The sequence below is a fragment of the Perca flavescens genome, chromosome 13, assembly GCF_004354835.1.
Source record: "Perca flavescens isolate YP-PL-M2 chromosome 13, PFLA_1.0, whole genome shotgun sequence".
Taxonomy (NCBI): domain Eukaryota; kingdom Metazoa; phylum Chordata; class Actinopteri; order Perciformes; family Percidae; genus Perca; species Perca flavescens.
The window spans coordinates 23,615,764-23,631,960 of NC_041343.1; the positions used below are offsets into that span (position 1 = coordinate 23,615,764).

The 16,197-nt window shown below is 40.6% G+C and overlaps 1 protein-coding gene across 1 annotated transcript; it reads right to left on the reverse strand.

Moving 5' to 3' along the window:
* Window positions 1-625: 625 nt before the first annotated feature.
* Window positions 626-13,407, reverse strand: vdac1 (voltage-dependent anion channel 1). Its single transcript, XM_028595750.1, has 9 exons — window positions 13,302-13,407; window positions 9,943-10,012; window positions 8,477-8,526; window positions 8,024-8,176; window positions 7,713-7,765; window positions 4,971-5,198; window positions 3,928-4,078; window positions 2,568-2,625; window positions 626-1,699 (listed from the first exon to the last, which is right to left on the reverse strand). Exons 2-9 carry the CDS (start codon window positions 10,007-10,009, stop codon window positions 1,608-1,610), a joined length of 852 nt encoding a protein of 283 aa, XP_028451551.1. The 5' UTR covers window positions 10,010-10,012; window positions 13,302-13,407; the 3' UTR covers window positions 626-1,607.
* Window positions 13,408-16,197: the final 2,790 nt, after the last annotated feature.

A 16,197-nucleotide genomic window follows, 5' to 3' on the forward strand; every position in this document is an offset into this window, starting at 1 on the left:
AATCAGCTGTCCTTGACTCAGTTTTCACTTCTGATCATGTCAATTAATGATAAAAGAATTAAACAATCATGGAATATTCATACCAGCCAATGCCAAACATGCCGAGATCAAATATCCAATCCATAATTTGGTTTCCTTTATGTGATGCTGTAGTCCTCCAAAACCAAGATCAGTCATCCAATTATCTAGATTCTCTCTAAAAATGTTCAAACATCAGTTTTCCTACAATTCAGTCGACTAATTGTTTATCAAGCAAAAATGTGAAGATTTGCTGGTTTTATTTCATATCATTGTAAATCTTTAGGTTTTAACTTTAATGTAAAGTATTTTTTGATATTTAATAGACAAGGATTAACAGACAATATACAATAATCAGATTAATCAATAACAAACATAACTGTTAGTGGCCACTGTAGATTGACTTTAAAATAAACCTTGTGTTCCCAATGAATATCAAAATCAGACAGTAAGTTACTATGTAATCTCCCGCTTCAAAACACTTTTTAAATTATCCTAAGCTGTCACAAATGGCCAACTTATTTGTTCAAATAAACATTGGTTGAAATGAGTCATCACTAGATGCAGGTCATTATATGACAAAGGCAGAAGAACAAATGCAATCACAAACTGGTTCAAGGTGTTCTTTATTTAATTCAGGGAATGACATCACTGTCAAATACACCTAAGCATGTTTTTCCATAACCAGTTGTGGAAGACTACCATTTCCTGTCCACTGTAATTATTTTCATCCCCCCCTCGAAGAAATACTGTAACTCTTATCCAGAGAAGAGTAACTGTGTGCATGACAGGTTTCCCTTCCTTCACTCAACCAGGAAGAATCGACAGTTCTTTGCCTTCGTAAGACTTCACAGGTGGATTAAACTATGCAACAATGTCAATAAAATAATATTTTACTATATGTAACAAAAGACATTTTTCACACCAAATGCACAGACACAAAAACAAGTGAGACGAAAACACAGAATGTCCACAATGGAGTGTAATGTCTCTAAGAGCTAACAACAGCTTCATATCTCAGGGACAACTAACCCTTCCCATTGTATAATATATCAAGACAGACATAAGACCTCTCCAGTGCAGAAGCGTGGAAATAAAACCATTATTTCACCACTACAACTTTTAAGAAAGGAGTGCTTGATGGCGCTATGCAACAGCACCATCTAGAGGTGTAACTACTCAAGTGTACGCTGACTGCCCTTTCCCTTTGATCTGCATTGGAAAGTAGAGAGACAAGTTAAAGCATTGTGTATGAACGTAGTGAAATGACAAACATGACTGTACTCAATGTTACATTTTCTTTGCAAGCTACACAATTCAAGATAAAACTTTCTGTTAAACGGTAATTGTTTTGTTCTGACCTCAGCTTCCTATTTTCAAAATGTTCCCTTAAAGTGGTCCTTTAAAATTGGTAGATCGTTGCAAGAACGATTTGACCTTTATGCTGTCTTGCCTCCAGCTGTAGCATGTCTAGGGGACACGGGTTTTGTGAGGATTGGCTAATCAATAAAAGGATTTGGATTTTATTTTTTTTGGTGGGGAGTGCGTGTGTGTGCTGGGAGGACTGGACGGGCGTCTGCCTCATCCTCCTATGCCTGGAACTCGAGGCCGAGACCAAGCTTGTGGCCACCAGCGTTGATGTTCTTGCCATCAAGGAGAGCAGAGAGTGTCAGCTTGATTCCTGCAGAAACAAACATGTGTCAATGTATATTTTTGCAAATAATCCTCCAAACAGTCTGAAACTGTATTTAGATTATATAAGCTTAATGAACTATTCCATCCTTGATTTATCGAAGAACTCAACTCTACACTCCATCATGTTCATCACACCCCCAACCGGCCCAGTCAGACACCGCCTACCAAGAGTCTGGGTCTGCCGAGGTTTCTTCCTAAAAGGGAGTTTTTCCTCGCCACTGTCGCAATAGCTACTGCTAATGCTTGCTCTTGAGGGAATTACTGTAATTGTTGGGGCTTTGTAAATTATAGTGTGGTCTAGACCCACTCTATCTGTAAAGTGTCTCGAGATAACTGTTATAATTAGATACTATAAATAAAATTGAATTGAAATGTCAGTTCCCCTTTCAGCATTTAACCTCAAAGCCCATCTTTCTGTTATGTTGCTATTGTTGTTTATCATTGAGAGATTGTAGTTGTTGGCTATAAATAACCCTTAAAAAACACTGTGCAAAATTATTCTAATAACTGTTCTATTTTTCAGGTTTTGAGTTTAGGGTCTTAAAAAAAAAAAAAAAAAAAAAAAAAAAAAAAAGAAATTCACAAAAACTCTGCTATGGAGCAATATTATGATCAAGGTGTACTCTGTACATGTCTAGTACAGTAAGTAGTAGTTAATTTGGAATAATCCACATACATCAAAATTCCACTGCTCAGATTCTGACTTAATTCTATTTAAAAAAAAACAAAAAAAAGGTTAAATTATGCTTTGTCTTAATTGATTAAATGTTGCAATATTGTGGTCTTTGTAAACATGGTTATTGTTTTTGCTTTGTAAACATGGTTATTGTTTTTGCCTATTTAAAGACCCTCACCTGGCTTCAGAGTCTGAGTGTAGCCCAGGCCCACAAGGCTGGAGTTGTTCACCTTGGCCTGTGTGGGAACCACAATTGAAAATCATGCAAAGAACACATTAACAGATAAAGGCATCATGCCAATGCTGTGCAATTTATTGCCTGCTCTGAGCAAAATAAATAATAAAATCTAAATTGCAATTCATAGGTGCTACCACTTAAACAGTCTGACATCGGAATGTAATAATAGTTAGAAAAAACATAATTACACTAACAAACAACCATTCACAATAATTGGCTCTGTGGAGTGAGATTTAAGGATGTATGTGATAGACATTAGTATTGGCCTTTCTGCAGCAATAAGACTCGTCCCATAGACCATTTTGGCTTGGATGAGGCTTCTCTCAGGCCCAACTAACTAGGATGTATTCACATGGAATTGCACCCATCCTTCCAGGTTGGTCTGGACATGCAGCAAAGATTATGACCCAGATTTGAATGGAACAACATCATGACTAGTCGTGGTTCATATCGTAGAGACCCAGAATGTCTCTGTAGTCAAATTAAGTTTAAGAATCTGACCCTGCACTATGGATTCCATGTGAAGGGCGAGTAGGTTAAAGGAACACGCCGACTTATTGGGAATTTAGCTTATTCACCGTAACCCCCAGAGTTCGACAAGTCGATACATACCCTTCTCATCTCCGTGCGTGCTGACGGTTCCAGCGGTATCAGGCCAGCACAGAACATGCAGGTGAATGGTTCCAGCAATCCTACTGCTCCGAATAAGTGACAAAATAACGCCAACATGTTCCTATTTACATGTGATTTATAGAGTCACAGCGTGTACAAAAAAACAACATAACATGAGACACAGCCGTCTAACTGTAAACAAACCGGGAACTATATTCTCAGGCGAAAGAATCTAGTACTTGGGCGGAGTGATATGCTCGCAGCAAGCCTGTCTGAGAATATAGTTCCCGGTTTGTTTACTGTTAGAAGATGGCTGTGTCTCATGTTACGTTGTTTTTTGTACACGCTGTGACTATACAAATCACAACATGTAAATAGGAACATGTTGGCGTTATTTTGTCACAATTCGGAGCAGTAGGCTAGTTGGAACCAGTTACCTGCAGGATCTGTGCTGGGCTAAGCCAATGCTGGAGCTGTCAGACAGCGTTACAGCATGCACGGAGATGACAAGGGTATGTATCGACTTGTCTTACTCTGGGGGTTACGGTGAATAAGCTAAATTCCCAATAAGTCGGCGTGTTCCTTTAAAGAAACAGGTATTCCTAATTAGGGACCCATTAAGGGACATTGTCATCATACACCATGTACTACTACTACTACTACTACTACTACTACTACTACTACTCACAGAGAAGGATGCATCAGGGTCAATCTGATACTTGGCAGCGATGCCAAAGCGGGTGTTGCTGTTTCCGGCAGTCCAGGCCAGGTTGACAGCTGTCTCCAGCTGGTCATTTACCTTCTGGTAGATGGAACCACCAAACTCTGTGCCATCATTTCTGAAGACAAATAGCAGATTGAAATATATATATGTAAAATGGGGCTGCAACGCAAATAGTGTTTCCCTACAGGTGATATTTTCCCCTCAAAGGGATAAATTTTGCTTTTGTGTTTTGTAATTAAAAAAAGAATACCTTACTTGGTTTATTGCATGTAATATGAAAGAGTTCCACAAGGGGGGGGGGGGGTCACTAATGTAAAGTCAACATTATACTGTGTCTGACCTCACCACTTCAGCTGTAGACTGAAACAGACAGGCTTGGCCAGGGGCACAGCGGGAAACAAGACTAACACTGTGCCCTGTCCCTCCCTCTATCTCACTGTCCGACACTACCTCACTCTGCCTTTTCACTGGGGCCCTTTATGCCTGCCAACCACTCACTCCGCCTCACTTGCAATGTAGTAAATCCCATCACCCTGGGTGTAAAAATAACTGGCAGGCACCTGGGTGCCCGGCAGACAGCCAAATGGGCGACTAGTTATTCAGCCAGACAAGGACAAGAAACCAGGCTTCTGTTCAGTCGTCTGGACTCAGTTCTTCACTTAAAACGAGAACTTTTAGCCTGTGACTTATGTTCATTCAAGTAACACAGGACAGAAACACTAACCTAATATCAGAATGTATAGTTTTATGCATTGTTAGGTTAGTTTAGGTTCAAGCATCAGAGCAGCATCAGGGCAATATACATTCACTCTCTTTGCAACCTTAAATTTCAATGAGCATGAACTGCACCAAATTCACAGCACCATGGTCATGCCATCAGCCATGGTCATCATACGCCATTACAATTCATAACGTAACTATAATTTTACACATTATTGTGTGTGGTACAATGGAAGGATGCATGCTTGCACAATAATGACTATATCTGCTGCTTCATGTAGTCTTACACATTCGTATGTAGCTGGAACTCGTCCGTCTTGAATCCAACGGCAAAGTTGCTCTGGGTGATCCTGTTCCGGCCAGCCTCAAAGGTCATCTGGTAGCCGGCCAGCCAGCCCTCGTAGCCCACTACTGCTGCGCCGTGGATGGCTGTACCATTGATGTCGTAGTTAACGTCACAGCCAAGGTTGATGTGGTCGCACTTGTAGCCCGTCTTGACCTTGCCGCTCTTTTTGCTGGCAGAGATAACAGGTTGTTAATGTCAGAGGCCAAGGTGTCCCAGAGCTAGAAACATTACATTTGCCATGACAATTCAAATAAAAAGAAGTGCCATTTATCAGGGCTACAGACTGCAACCATTTATTCACACCTACTTACAGCCTTTTTAGGGGACAAAAATGTCTAAAACCATTGCTCTTTGCAATGTGCTCTTTATCCATTTACCCAATTTTAAAAGCAGGGTTCCTTCATGACTTTAACCAGCAGTGACACTGTTGCAGTGACCGTGGTGTGACAAGTCAGCTAACTTAGTGAGTTAGCTAGCTGGCTGGCTAAAGTTAGCTAGTTGGCAGTTGTGCAACTGCTGTAGCTCACTGGTGCACCAATTTAAACAAACCCCTGTTACGTTACTGTATGTTAGCCAAATATTGTTTCTGTGTATTCTAGTTTTACCTTGTAAATATAGTGTACTAATTTAGCAGTTGAAACGCAACCTTTTTTTAATGGCCAGGTAGCTTACATGTTTGCTTGTTAAAATGTATGTATCCATTGATCTAGATAAATACTAAACAAATGTTTGTGTCTTTCCCTCATGTATAACCAGCAGACAACATGAGGCCTGTACTACAAAGCAAGATTGGGCGTTAACGAGGCAACTTCAGGTTCAACCCAGGGTTTTGTGTATGCCGACGGTGGATCACTTGTTACCAGGTTAAATCGCCGTGCTAACTTATGCTGAACACCTAACCTGCTCTGGAGCAGTTTAGGTTGGAGATTAGAGATCAGACGGTGTTAAAGCACCGCCTACTGACCAATACTCTATTGATAACGGCGTCACCGTTCTCAGAAGATCCAGTGGAGCTCGGTGCGTGGAGAGAGAGGTGTGCTCAGAAAAGTTAAAACATTTAGAGACCGTCAACCCATTTAACATTCCACGATGGGTTTTTTTACGAAAGATTTTCAGCAGAGGGAATTACGTAAAGGCTATTTGTCGGCTTGTTGAGACGTGTGTTGCCAGTGCGCACATCGGTTTGAATGATGGTTTTTTTTAAGATTATTTTTTGAGCATTTTAGGTCTTTAATTGACAGGACAGCTGAAGACATGAAAGGGGAGAGAGAGAGGGGGGAAGGACATGCAGTAAAGGGCTGCAGGTCGGTGTGGAACCCAGCCCGCTGCGTCGAAGAGTAAACCTCTATATATGGGCGCCGGCTCTACCAACTGAGCGCCCTTGAATTATGTTTTTATATTTTTTATTTGCTCTCCCGATTACTTACCACTGCCAGGGTTGCAACTGATAATATAATAGGCTAAAGCAACGGCAGTTTATGGAAAAGACAAGTGTAATTATGGTCAGATCTTGTGCCGGACTGATGGGGAAGTGCTATTGATAAGCGTTGTGATTTACACATTTACAGCGTCGGCTATTTTTTTCCCAGCTTTCCTCCTGTTTTAGGAAACAACGAATGTATTGCGTTTTGCCTGTAATACCGTGTCTGTGTTCTTCATATTTATGTAGAATTATAGTTTGCTCTTCTTATGTAAAATATGCAGCTCTGGTAGAGGTTGGTCATGCTTGGCAAACACCGCCTCTTTTATGTGAACGCGCATGTCGCTGGATTGGGAAACCCTGGGTTGATTGAGCTAGTTGTTAATCACCGTCGTGACACAGCTTATGCGGGACCGCGGTTGTTAGGTTAGGTGAAGCCGGATAACTGAAATAAATCCAGGGCATGTTGATCTTGATTTGTAGTACAGGCCTCTGCTCACATTGGTAAAGGGCAAAAAATGACCCAGAAAAAAACAAAACAGTTACCACCAAAATAATTTCAGATAATCTGCTGACTCAATCTGCTGTAAAACATAAAAAAAAAAGTTCCTTATTGTAAAGGCCATTTTACAGTTATGCGTAGGCTCTATGCAGAGCTCTCGCCGTAGCCTTCGTTTATACTTGTGCTGGTGTGTGCGTCAAGCCGGCGTGTGTGTGTGTGCGTGCGTGCGTGCGTGGGGGGGTAGAGCGAGGGAGAAGTGAGAGTGACGGCGATTATCTTTGGAGCGAGTACCGACTTTCTAGTGAGAGAAACAAAGTGTCTCCCCTGTTCTTTCTGACCACGGTGGGAAATCTGTAGCAGGAAAAGTTAACCCTCTCCTTGATTTCACATTGTTTATGGAGAAGGAGAACCAGGAAATGAACGGGGGGAAATGCGACGCTACCAAGCCACGGCCAAGCGGCGTGTGTCGCTGCGACGTGTAGTTACATTTTTCGAGAGGTGCGCGTCAGGCTACGGCGTAGGGTCCGGCGTAGACGCAGAGGGGTCTGCGAGGCTACCCCGTCGATTTTACGCACGACTATAAAATGGCCTTAAGGCTTGAGTTTTATTTTGCAATGAATTGTATATACCTATTCACCGTAGCTATAAAAATGCATAAAGAAATACTTGACTTCATTCCACTGAACTCTTGACTTGAACTTGATTTCTCACTGAAATTAACTCAATTGACATTAACTCAGTTCTCATTAAGCTGTTCCTACCCGGTGTTTGGCGAGAAGGAGGAATCGAACGTCAGCTTCAGTCCCTTAGCCAACTGCGGAATAGGTAAGAAAGATATAGCAAACAAAAATAAAACGTTGAGTTTATTCAACATGATAAAGTTTTGCATTAATTGTTCATCAGATTAAACCAAAGTCTAAATTTACAACAAGGCAAATGGCACCCAACTACTTGAGTGACAGGCCTCAGTAAATTCAAAAGGAATATGGCAACAATTGCCAATAGCAACCAAAATCCCATTTTTTTTTGGAAACATTTTGGATTGTCTTGGTCCCCACACCCCATCACCAACCTGGTCTTCAATGGTGATCTCAGTCCCCAGGGTGTTGTCGGTGTTCCACTTCTCTGTGAAGGTCAGTCCGTGCTCCGCCCACTTGTACTTGGTCTCCAGGGATCCAGCGACCTTGCTGGTCTCAGTGTTGGCGGAGCCTGTGCTGGTGAACTCCTGCAGATGAGTATTGGTGTCAGAGGCAATCGGAATAATAAAAGGACGTATTTACAGACAGGTTAACGACGTTATTGTTAAAGTCTTAATAGGATATATATTTTAAAATAGGTTTACATATGGTTTTAGACAGCTATCTATCTATCTATCTATCTATCTATCTATCTATCTATCTGATAGCACATGGCAAGGTGTCCTGACAACATTAAGGAGATTAGATAACCAGCCACTCAATTATCAGCCATTATCAGCCTAAAGCTATGATAGGACAGCTGCAGTCACAATCTGACAACAACTTACAAGTCCATTCTCAGACTTTGTTTTCAAGTCCAGCTTGATGACCCCAAAGCCTGAAACAGACAATAGTGAATAAAAGATTAAAATGATGTTGGGATGAAAATACAGATATAACTGGATTTGTGCAATGCCTGAGAGGAAGTGTTGCATCAAATCTTGCAAGAAATATACTTAATTACTATACAGCACAATATAGGAAGAAGGTATTGTTCTTCTCGTTAATAGAGATACAGATATCCTGTACTTACAATGTGCACTCCACAGTTTGTACACATCACAGGTAGTACTACACAGCCTCAAACAGTTGTTGAGGCGTGTCTCATCTCTTCAGTTACACAGGTATCATGATGATTCATAAGGATTATTTTGTAAAATATTGTACATCTCAGCAGGCCAGCTGACAGTCTTGCCTGGGCCCAGGACGATCCCATCTTAGATGGCCCCCCCCCCACGCCCAGATCTCTCCTTTTCCCTTGCTCTTCCTCTCCCTCTCCTGTTCCTCTCCCTCTCCTCTGCTCTTCCTTTCCTCTCCCTCTCCTCTCCCTCTCCTCACATCTCTCGCTGAAATTTATTGTGCGATCAGTCTCTGATCCATCCTGCACAGACTCTCCAACGGGGTAGCGGGCCCCTTCCGCATCATTGTGACTCTCTCACCGGTAGCCTGACTCTGTCCCTCCGTTGCAGGGCAGCGGGCCCCTCCCGCATCACTCTCTCTGTCACCTGACTGCAGCTGGATCTCTCTCCTCTCTGTCATCCTCTTTGACGGAGGTACCAAACTCAACTGTTTCTGTCAAAGTTAACGTGTTGCGTCAGGCTTTTATACGAGCTAATATACGTTAACATTAGAGCTGGCCTGTTAGGTTATGTTACAAGGCTCGTAAACGTTGGCTGCGCTGTTTCTTACCTTGCTCTACACTGACTTTACTAGTTCCAGCTTCACTGTCACCACCTTTTTTTAAATATGTGTTTAGAAAATCTCTAAGGCCTCTATTTTCTTCTTCTCTTTCCTTTTCTGAGCACCGGACTTGTGCTGACTGGACATTTTGAGCGTACTGAACTTCAAATCAAGTGACAACATCAAATTTTGATCAGTGTCCAAACCATTTTTGTGTTGGGGGTGTGGGGGGCTTCTTCACCACTATTTCAAGGACAATTAGGAACGAAACAAATAAAAAGCTTTTATGTAACTCAAATATTAAATATTTTTTTCACAAATAGGCCTATTTTAAACATTTTTTAAAAAGGATTCCATAATTTAATGAGGGCCCAGTTCTGGGTTCTGGACACGGGACAACAGACCCGTTTCTCCCCCCCCCCCCATCGGCGGGCATACATCTCAGAATCACCTTCATGATACAATCCTCATTGTCGTAGGCTACACATCACGGCAGTATTTTATCGTGCATCTATATCACACTGCTGTAAATGTTGATGAAATTAGTGAGTATGGTTGGCTGCTTGGTGCTTACCGTATCCCTTGGTAAAAACATCCCTGGCAGACTTGCCAAGGTCAACGTAGGTGGGAGGTACAGCCATTATCTGCAAAAAGAAAGCAGATGATCAAGGCTGAGACTAAAAACAAGGCAGAAAACAAAGAAAATACAACAGTCCTTCTAAAAATGACATCCCTGCTTTCATCTCTCTGTTACAGCTTTAGGACAACCAAAGCTCACAGTCCCACAGCAGAGGGAAAGACACTGTAACCACACTGTAGCAGAAGAGCAGGCTGACAGATCAGATGTGAAGTGCTGCTGAAAGAGGAAGGCGGGAGCAACTGGAGGTCAATGATGGATAGGAAAAGTACAAATCTGATGTAATGAAGTTAGTGGCTTACATGAGCTACACAAACAGGAACAGAGCGATTCTCACCCTTGCACACACACATTTGTTCAAACTTGCATTCCTGTCAGTACAGAGGCCTGAGCTTGTATGCAGGTGCCACATTCTGGCATTAGCCAGTTTGGGTATTTTAAATACATAAATATTTACTTTTACTTGACAATACATCGTCAATGCATTCATCGATTCCCAGAGGTGGGTAGTAACAAGTTACATTTACTCAGTTACATTTCCTTGAGTAAGTTTTTGAAAAAAAAATTATACTTCTAGGAGTAGTTTTAAATCACTATACTTTTTACTTGAATAGATTTGTGAAGAAGAAACTGTACTCTTAATCCGCTACATTAGGCTACATGAGCTCGTTACTTTTCTTTTTACCTCTTTGGTATTCTACGTGTCATTGTAGAGAGAGAGACTTCCGCTAAAGGCTCTACCACGTGACTGTGTTTCACCAATCAGACGTAGTTGTGCAGTCTCGTCACGTGACCATACTCAATCTCAGCGGCGGGACGGGTTAGCTTTACAGTTATAGCAAAACAAAAATGTCAGAATCAACCGTCGGCAACGCAGACACAGACGAGGAGGAACACCCCTGGCCTCCTATAGAAAGCATGTTTACCTTAGAAGTGCGAAACAGCAGCTACATTTCCTTGTTCTAGTTCTGCCTGCAGAGCCTGGTAAAAAAGTATAAAAAGGTTTGGAAATTTGTGTTACTTGTGCTTATTTATTTATTATTGATTTTATTTTTTAAGTACTTGAATTTACCTGGATTATTTTAATTTAAGCTATTTTGTAATTCATTTTAATTAATTTTATTGATTGGATAAACTATAATTTGCCTAAAGATGATTATTTTGTATTTTTGTCTGTCTGATTGAATGCTTGGGTTAAAAAATAAATCAGACGTTACTCAGTACTTGAGTAGTTTTTTCACCAAGCACTTTTTTTACTCTTACTCAAGTAATTATTTTGAGGGACTACTTTTTACTTTTACTTGAGTCATATTATTCTGAAGTAACAGTACTTTTACTTGAGTACAATTTTTAGCTAGTCTACCCACCTCTGTCGATTCCTTCCCCCATTCCCAGTCTGTTTCCCACTACTTTACAATTTAGGGAAAGTGACTTTTGACACTAGTCAATTTCCTGTATCAAATTTGAGAGTCAATTTCCTGAATCAAAAATTTGATATTTCAAAGTGGAAGAAACCAAGTTCAGAAAAGGACAATAAGGGCCAAAGACTGAAGCACAAAGCAGACTTATTTGCCAACCCTCTGGATTGGCTGCACCCATGTAAAGTATGTGAACTTCTTTGTCCTTCATTTGGCTGAACAGCCTGTTGCGCAAGACATGTCTATTTCGTCATTATGTATTAGGGATAGATGTAGGTTCCAGTTTTCATTAGCACAACAGTTATCAAGGTACATTTGTTACGCAGGCCTATTGATAACATACATGTGCATATTGATAGAAGATAGAACAGGAATTTGAACAGTTTACCAGATGAATAGAAACCTTACGGCTTACAATTTCAATTACAACAGAACAATTAAGCAATGTTTCTCAAAATTATTGTCGCAAAAAATTTAATTTGTACGCAATTATAGAGGGAACACATGAAGTTTCTATTAAAATTACATGAGCTAAGGCTTGCTCTACCTCAAAGAGACGTCCTAACATCAAACAAATCTTTCAATTCTGTCCTTCAAACTCTACCAATTCTTTCCTTCAAGCCTGTTCAATCCAGTATATGGGCACCCTCACCTTTTCTCAAGTCCAACCGTGTACTTCAATTGTAACATGACTAACCCATCTACTGTTTAGGCCCCAGATGTTTCTCTGCAGCCACCAATTCATCTGTAAATGGTGGTCCCCTAAATAACAGCAACATCAGCTCTGACACAACAAATGTCCATCTATCTCCCTCTAAGGACCATGTCCACCTCTAGCCCCAGTGACTAATTTAGGATGTCCCCCTGGACAGCCGTCACAGGTGTACTGTGATAATAAAGAAGCACTTGGACAGGAAGAGACCGACTAATGTCAGGCATATGCAGTTAACACATACACAAATGGCAAGCTCACTAAGCCATCCACGCTGCGCTAACACACGTACAAAGCCTGCCAACACACCCCACTGCGTCCGAGTAGTTTTATGGCTTTCACACATGGCTACAGGCAGAAATGTCCGAGGCGGTAGAGGACAACCCTGTATATATGATAGCCTGCAAAGTCTTGTCGCTGAGGTATACTGGGGTAATCCTGAATGCCTTTAAGTTGAAGATGGCCAATATTTTTTATAGAACAGTCACTCCAAATAACTTTACAAAAGAAAAGGGTCATCTATCCCATTGCGTGATGAGGAAAACTCATGAAATGTTACTTGACCTAGCATCTCAAGGATGTATCACTGCCCTCCAGCACCACATTAGATGTAACGTTAGTTTAATTCAGTGAAATTCAAGAATAGGGACAAAAGGGACACAAGTACGGTCCCTTTCTCCTGAGTGAATACACCGGTGGCCACTTGACTCAGACAAAGAGGTTAAGAAGGCAGCATCTCCCTGCCCTCGCCTGCTAACATATTAGCATTACTGTAGCTAGCTATCAAGGTGGACAGCGGGCAATTGTCTCCAGTGAGTAACCTTATGACCAGCTGACAGACAGGGAGCCCGTAAAGTGTCAAAAAGGTAGCTCAGCTTCTTTTATCTTTAGCTACCTGAATAACTGCGAACTACTGGCTCCTGTACTGTCAAATGACCGCACCGCAAGGTATTAGCCACCAAGCTAACCCGTTGGCTTGTAGAAAGCAGCAGGCCTAGCATCGCTGCTGCACGTCGAGCTGCATCCCACTCCGGTTAAAAGTCAATGGATGAGACGGACAGCTCCGGTCTCCGAAGGTCGGAATCCACCGGTTACTAGCATTGGCAGAGCCGTGCACTTAAGAAATGTCCGCTGTGTTGCATTTCAATATTAGATACATAACGTACCTCTGCTTGTTTCTGTCCTGGCTGAGAATGGGCTTGTCAACTGCACAAAGGGAGGAGAGAAGAGGGAGGTCGTGCCGTGGTGCGGCGTCACGTTCTCTTAATACATCCATGCGTCACGTACGTCACAAGTCACGCAAGCTGCAGAGGGTATTATGGAAAGCCAAACAGTTCAAATACACGTCATTTCCATAGAAGTATTTAAGGTCATTTCTCACACGTAAACAACACGTTGATTTTTCACACGTAGACAACAAGTTAACAACACTTTGGCAACACGTAAAAAATAATAACGCGCATGAGTGGCATCGGCGGGGAAAAAGGTACAAGGGTACTATTCCCACACAAGCCTGATATTTTTTTTCTATAGTAACAAGTTTCTTCGGACTTTATTTTGTAGTAATGATTAACCTTGATGCTAGGGGAAATGTAGTGGAGTAAAAGTATACATTTTATTTAGGAAATGTAGTGGAGTAAAAGTAAAAGTTTACGGAAATATAAAAAACGAAGTAAAGTAGAGAAAAGTTAAAATGACACATTCTGACACTGAAAAACTGTGTGCTCATCCAGTGCCAATCACCTGGCTGCACATGTGCTTATATGGCTGCCAACGCGCCACCCTGTGTACAAAAAGTATTGACACACACATAATTGGAATGGCTTAAACACCCGCTCTGTAGTTTTGTTGGTTTATGTAAACCAACAACATCATCTGACTCAAACATAAAGTTTATGTCTTTGAGATGTGACCTGTACACCATGCCGACGTACTGCCACAACCTAATCCATCAATTTGTTGTTGTGTGTAATGCAGAGTACCATGTGTGTGTGTGTGTGTGTGTGTGTGTGTGTGTGTGTGTGTGTGTGTGTGTGTGTGTGTATAGCCTATATACATTATGTATGTATATATGTATATATATATATATATATATATATATACATACACAACTTTGGAAAAAACATAATTCCTGTCATTTTAAGGACATGAAGCACAGGACATGTTTTGACTTTGGTCTTTATTTGCATCAGCAGGTGACACAAAAATGACAAGGTAAGTATATGACATATTTGACACAGGTGAAATTTGAAAACTGAACTAAATACACCATAATTTAAGAGATCAACAAATACATTTTAAAGCTTTAACAAAAGACAATACTGAATATTGTGGGGTTTTAAAGCTATAGTAAGTAGTTTCTGTCTCCCCCATGAGTTTGTCTTAGATTCATTTTTTTTAAAACACCCACATCTAACTCTACTTATTTGCCAATTGTTTTAAATGTATGCTATTACCAAATAAATTAACCAATACATTTCAAACATGGTTTGCCTTTCATGAAAATATTATTTATTTAACACATTTTTCATTATCTTCAGTGTTGGGAGTAACACGTTACAAAAGTAACGCAATTACAGTAATGTATTCCTTTTTGCTGTAACGCAGTAATATAATGCATTACTAATTACATTTCGGCAATATTATACCTGTTACAATCTCAGTAACGCGAGTTACAACACATTTTAACCAACATTTAGTGGTGTTTTGTTTTTTAACAATTCACCAACACCGCAAAACAGTTCTTCACAGAAAAAAAATCTGTGAGTATTATTTCCTGTTGCTGTGTTTGATGGTTGAGATGATCTCAGAGACTGATACATTTGCTAGATGGATATTATTTTCAGGAGTTATTACACCATGTTGAAGCGAGCAGTCCCGTCACTGTTCCCGTGGTCAGAGCCAGAACCAGGTACGATACGGATAACATCTGTGTCCCAACAGGTGACGGTCAGCACGGACAGCAGTGTTTCCGAGCTGCTGACAGATATAAACATGTCGGGAATTAATGTTTAGGCTTGGTACACGTAAATACCATTGCATTTTATCAGCCATGGAAAGTAACTATGCCATACTTCAATACAACTGTCAGGTACTTTTAATTGAGTATTTTCATTTTCTCCTACTTCCCTATTGTACGTTTTACTTCTCTATTTGTATAGCTTTGGTTACTTTGCATATTCATATTAATTATACAAAATATTATGAATAATCTATGATATATTAAAGTGGATAGACTTTATTGATCCGGTGGTAAAATTCACAAGCTACCTGCCAAGTCAAACTTCTGCTGTTATTTTGGTGAAAGTACCTCAAAAGTAATGCAAAAGTATTGTAAAGCATTACAATTCAGAGAAAGTAATATTATAATATAACTAATTATTACAACATATAACATTGCTACATTTTGGTTTTTAAGCTGCGTTTTGAGTCATCAGTCTTGGTGTTGTCAAACGTCTCCGTTTGCCGCCGTTAAGACTGCAATGCGAGGTGTAACCGTAGCAATGTAAATGTAGTCTCAGAGGCCAAAACATCTCCACACAGAAATGTAGCTATTCTATTGGTGTAATTCAGAGAGACTTGTTTTATGTTTCACTATATGGTATATCACATACCATATAATGAAACACATATTGTTTGGCCTCTCATAAAGCCTACCTAACTTAACATGGATCAGTTTTTGGCCTCTGAATCCAGAAGATAGAATTGAATACCGAATAGCCGGTGGGTTGTGAAGCCATCGATATGGTCTTTGTCATTAACGTTGTTCCCAGTAGTCACCTTGATGACTTTACTTTGGGATTTACTTTTGCTTTTTTTTTTTTTTTCTGCAGGCTGCCCATTCATCAAGATTTGTGCGAGTACAACCTGGCTGTGGTTCGTTGTCACTGGTAGTCGAAGAATTACCATCTGAGTTCCCCTGCTTGATGACTTCACTGTTAGATTTTTTTCCTTCTTTTTTTTGACATATTTTTTGATTCATGGGAGTTAAATTAATTAAATTTACTATTGAACTCCTCATGTGACACCCCTTGGTTGTTATTGATGTTTTTATTGTGGGGC

Coding starts and splice junctions, on each gene's coding strand:
- vdac1 (XM_028595750.1), bottom strand. CDS start 10,009: ATGGCTGTACCTCCCACCTACGTTGACCTTGGCAAGTCTGCCAGGGAT. Junction 8,527..9,942: donor TGTTTTTACCAAGGGATACG/GTAAGCACCAAG, acceptor TGTCTGTTTCAG/GCTTTGGGGTCATCAAGCTG. Junction 4,079..4,970: donor TTCCAGCTACATACGAATGT/GTAAGACTACAT, acceptor ATTTGTCTTCAG/AAATGATGGCACAGAGTTTG.